This window comes from Camellia sinensis, chromosome 7 (assembly GCF_055761805.1).
Source record: "Camellia sinensis isolate YWXY chromosome 7, ASM5576180v1, whole genome shotgun sequence".
Taxonomy (NCBI): Eukaryota; Viridiplantae; Streptophyta; class Magnoliopsida; order Ericales; family Theaceae; genus Camellia; species Camellia sinensis.
This window is the reverse complement of record NC_138967.1, coordinates 119,123,656-119,127,327: the sequence shown is the minus strand read 5'-3', so window position 1 is coordinate 119,127,327 and position 3,672 is coordinate 119,123,656. Positions and strand designations below refer to the sequence as shown.

At 36.0% G+C, this 3,672-nt stretch overlaps 1 protein-coding gene across 1 annotated transcript; it reads right to left on the bottom strand.

Annotated features, from left to right (window-relative positions):
* Positions 1-462: 462 nt before the first annotated feature.
* On the bottom strand, positions 463-3,672 carry LOC114261793 (indole-3-acetic acid-amido synthetase GH3.6). Its single transcript, XM_028202107.2, has 3 exons — positions 3,225-3,672; positions 1,789-2,726; positions 463-1,337 (listed from the first exon to the last, which is right to left on the bottom strand). Exons 1-3 carry the CDS (start codon positions 3,560-3,562, stop codon positions 748-750), a joined length of 1,866 nt encoding a protein of 621 aa, XP_028057908.2. The 5' UTR covers positions 3,563-3,672; the 3' UTR covers positions 463-747.

Here is a 3,672-nt window from a genome sequence, read left to right as displayed (position 1 = left end):
CCATGTACCTAAAAAAAGATATTACACATCTTGACCCTCTTCCATACTTAGCCTCTTTTCTTTTTTCTTTTTTCTTTTTTTTTTTATTATTTAAATTCAATACTTAGCCAATTTTTGTTCCTGCTAACTCTAATTTTAGATTGTTTAATTCCCTTACAATAACATAGATTTGTGTACATAATGATAGCAATAAAATTTGATGCTTTCATCAACTATTACAAAATCACATATTAACAATTGTGTCACAAGAGGTCTAACACTTTTTTTTTAGAGAAGTTATTTGATATTCTTGCGCATTGACTCAATAATTTCAGAATTACAAATTACTTTGTTAGAATTATTAATTTTTCTTCTGAAAAAGGCCGATAATATTTTTCTAAATCCAAAAACGATCAATATCTATTTTAGAGAGTTTGCACCTCATGTTTATAATAAAAAAGAAAACGAAAAAGGGAAGAGACCTTTGAGTCAACTTCAATCCTTCTGGCATCATAATAAAAGCTACAGTGTTGCACTATTCAGACAGATGGCACTATGGAACTGAGAAATTAATGCACTGATGACAAGTTACAAACTAAAAAAGAAAAGAAAATCATGGAACAAGAACTGCCTTTTGACACACTAGACAACAATTAAGCTAATAAAAAGAAGAGATCATAAGATGGTTTTAAACTACAAAAGTAACAATAATCTACTACCTAGGCTTTGTGTTATACCAGAACATCACTCAGTCCTTCACTCTCTTCTTCAGTTGCTGGTGCACCATTGCTTGTGACCAGGAGCCCATTTGGGGCATTTTGGACTGAAATATTTTGAAACAACCCTAGAATTCAAAAGCTCAACAATGGGAGCATATTTCACACACCGGGGCGTCTTGTACTGGTTTATTGATGCACCATTGCTCAGAGCATAGTCCATGAGCTTATCGAATGTCCCACTCTCCACCATTTTTATCTCTAGAGGCCCGATTGACTTGTCCGATACACGACCTTGCCGGTACACACTGTTCAGTGATTCTTCAATGGTAAGGCAACAATCCTCAAAAACTGATGGAGGAACTAGGGCATCACTATTACTTAGTTCAACTTCCCAGTATAGGACATAGTGTCCTGGGATGGATGATGTATCGGCATAGCTTGTGTATTCTACGATGGAGGCCTCGAATGGAGAAAGATGGTTAGCTGCATTCTTGACTGCATTTTGAAGCTCAACTTCATCTGTTTTGTCAGAATCAATGCTTAGAACAACATTCTTTCGGCAAATGAAGTTAAATTGAGGTGCCTTGTTCTTGAATCCAGCTACTTGGAGTATGTCTCCAACGCGATAACGATAAAGCCCTGGAATTTAAGAGTATGAGATAGTGTTAACAAAAATGCTAATATTCGAGCGATTTACATTTTGATATGCAGGTTTAAGAAATTGAAAAGGGCCAAAACCTTTTCCTTAAATTTCATTAAAATTTTCTTTAGGATGTATAAATAAAAAAATAAAAATAAATAATAAAAAAAAAACAATGTAATGAAGTAAAATCTAAATTTACATTGTCAATTTGAAATGAAATTGTCTATGGAATATCTAATTATTAAAAGAAAAAAATTCCAAAAATGTCTTAAATTATAATAATATAAGTTGTACTTCTATCATAGCACGTTGTATAGAATCTAGCCTGTCATGTTTTCATTCATGTTCCATGTATTCGAATGCTCATTGGTATAAAATTATTTTTTCACTTGTCTGAGTAGTGAAAGGAAGAAATACATACTTTCTGCAAGGAACATAGAATCTTACCAGCATAAGTGGTGGCCACAAGCTCATATTCATGTCCAAGTTTAACATCAACAAGATCAACCAACTTGTTATGTTCACCTGGGTTGAGGGCTGAGTCCGACGATGGCTCCGACAGAGTATTAATGACTCCATTTTTCCTATTCACCGGCAAGAACTCGAAATAGGCCATGGTGGGAATAAGGGTATAAGAAACTTCACTTGGCTTTGACAAAGGCCTCATATTCACACCAAAATAACACTCAGAAGAAGCATACATAGTGCACACAAGTGGTAAACCATTACTATAATAATCAAGAGTTTGAATATATTGTGACATTGTTCCAGTCACAATAACATCAATATACTTGGTATTAGGCCATAACCTAGTTATAATCCCTTTCCATGACTCCCTACTACACTCGGCCTCGATGAAATCTGCAAGACAAGGACTCGCTTTGAAAATTTTCATCACGGACTCTCTCACCGAAAGGTCAGTGATTCTGGCATCAATTGTTCCAGTTCGGATATCGTTACAAAGAAATGGCCAATTTTTTTCGAGGAAACGAATGGCACGGATAAACCCAGAAGCAAAAACCGCACCTACTCGAAGAACTTCAGTGTTTTGGATGAGACCGCAAAGCAATTGAGAGTACATGCTTTGGTAAGAGTCCGAGCAAAGAATCGTTTCGTTTGGGCTCGTATAGTTTGTGTAGGGATCGAAAGGTCTGTCTTTAAAGTAGGAGCTTTTGTAGTAACTGGTTAGGACTGGACGAGCTAGAAGTCCTCCTGGAGTCTTGGCTTCGGATTTGATGAAGAGAAAGTACATTCCTTTGCCTTTGTCTAAACCAGGAACAAACTGGTTCATCACTGGCATCAAAAGGCTGTACAACAATGATCTCCTTTCGAGCTCTTCTTCGATTGTTGGCATCAGTTTTCTCTCTCCACCAGATGTTCCAGAGCTGAACATCAGAAAAAGGGCTTTCGTTAGGGAAAAAAAAAAAAAAAAGAAGTAGAAATAGGGAAATAATAAGCAGTGAAACAAACAAACACGCAAACAGTTTGTTGTCGTTTGGTTATAAGTCTACATTTACTGGTAAAGAATGAGTTTTAGAACAACCACCTGTTACAAAATCTCTCAATACCATGAAATTATAGAATCTCAAAATTATCCTTAGGATGATCAAAAAGTATCAATTATCAAAGGAGATAAAGTAGACTGAGAGTGTTTGAAAAGCGACTATTTTAGTTAGTATTTTTATTTTTAATTTAAAAATGTGTAGAAAAATCAAGAGAGCGATACATTTAGGTGTTTTGACTTTTTAATTATTTTAACCAAAAAGTCAACCCTTCAAATACCGGGTCGAATCCAGGTTAAATTTGAGACACACAACAGCTTAATGAACAAAACAGGATTAACTCAAAAACTTAAATCAGAATTTTAATCTCAAAGGACTCACCTAGTAAGGAACTCAGAAATGGTTTGAGAACAAAGGATGGGAGAAGTATCACCATTAGCAATTCGATCGATATCTGGCTGCAGATCTTCATATGTGACAACTGGCATCAGCTTCTTGAAACTTTGACGATCCGTTTCACCGTTAAGGCCATGCCTTCGCAAGTACTCCACACCGGCATTACGAGAAAGGATTTCAGCAAGAACCCTCTTCTGAACTTCATCAGCATTACTAGTAACATCTTCAATGAATTGAAGGGCCTTCTTGTTTTTCTCTTCTATGCAATTCTCAACAACAGAGTCTTTTTCAGCAGTTAAGTTCTTGTTTGGAGCCTCTGGCATGGTTTCAGTGTGAGATGCAAAGCAAAGAGGAACAAATAAAGAGAAAGAAATACATAAAAGAAGTGGTAGTAGTGTGGATGCTGTGGAGGAAAGGAGAGGAGACAATGAGA

Excerpts from the sequence above, each read along its gene's own strand:
- LOC114261793 (XM_028202107.2), bottom strand. The coding sequence starts at position 3,562 with ATGCCAGAGGCTCCAAACAAGAACTTAACTGCTGAAAAAGACTCTGTT. Across the intron at positions 2,727-3,224 it reads ATTTCTGAGTTCCTTACTAG|CTCTGGAACATCTGGTGGAG; the intron begins GTGAGTCCTTTG and ends TCTGATGTTCAG. Across the intron at positions 1,338-1,788 it reads TGTGGCCACCACTTATGCTG|GGCTTTATCGTTATCGCGTT; the intron begins GTAAGATTCTAT and ends CTTAAATTCCAG.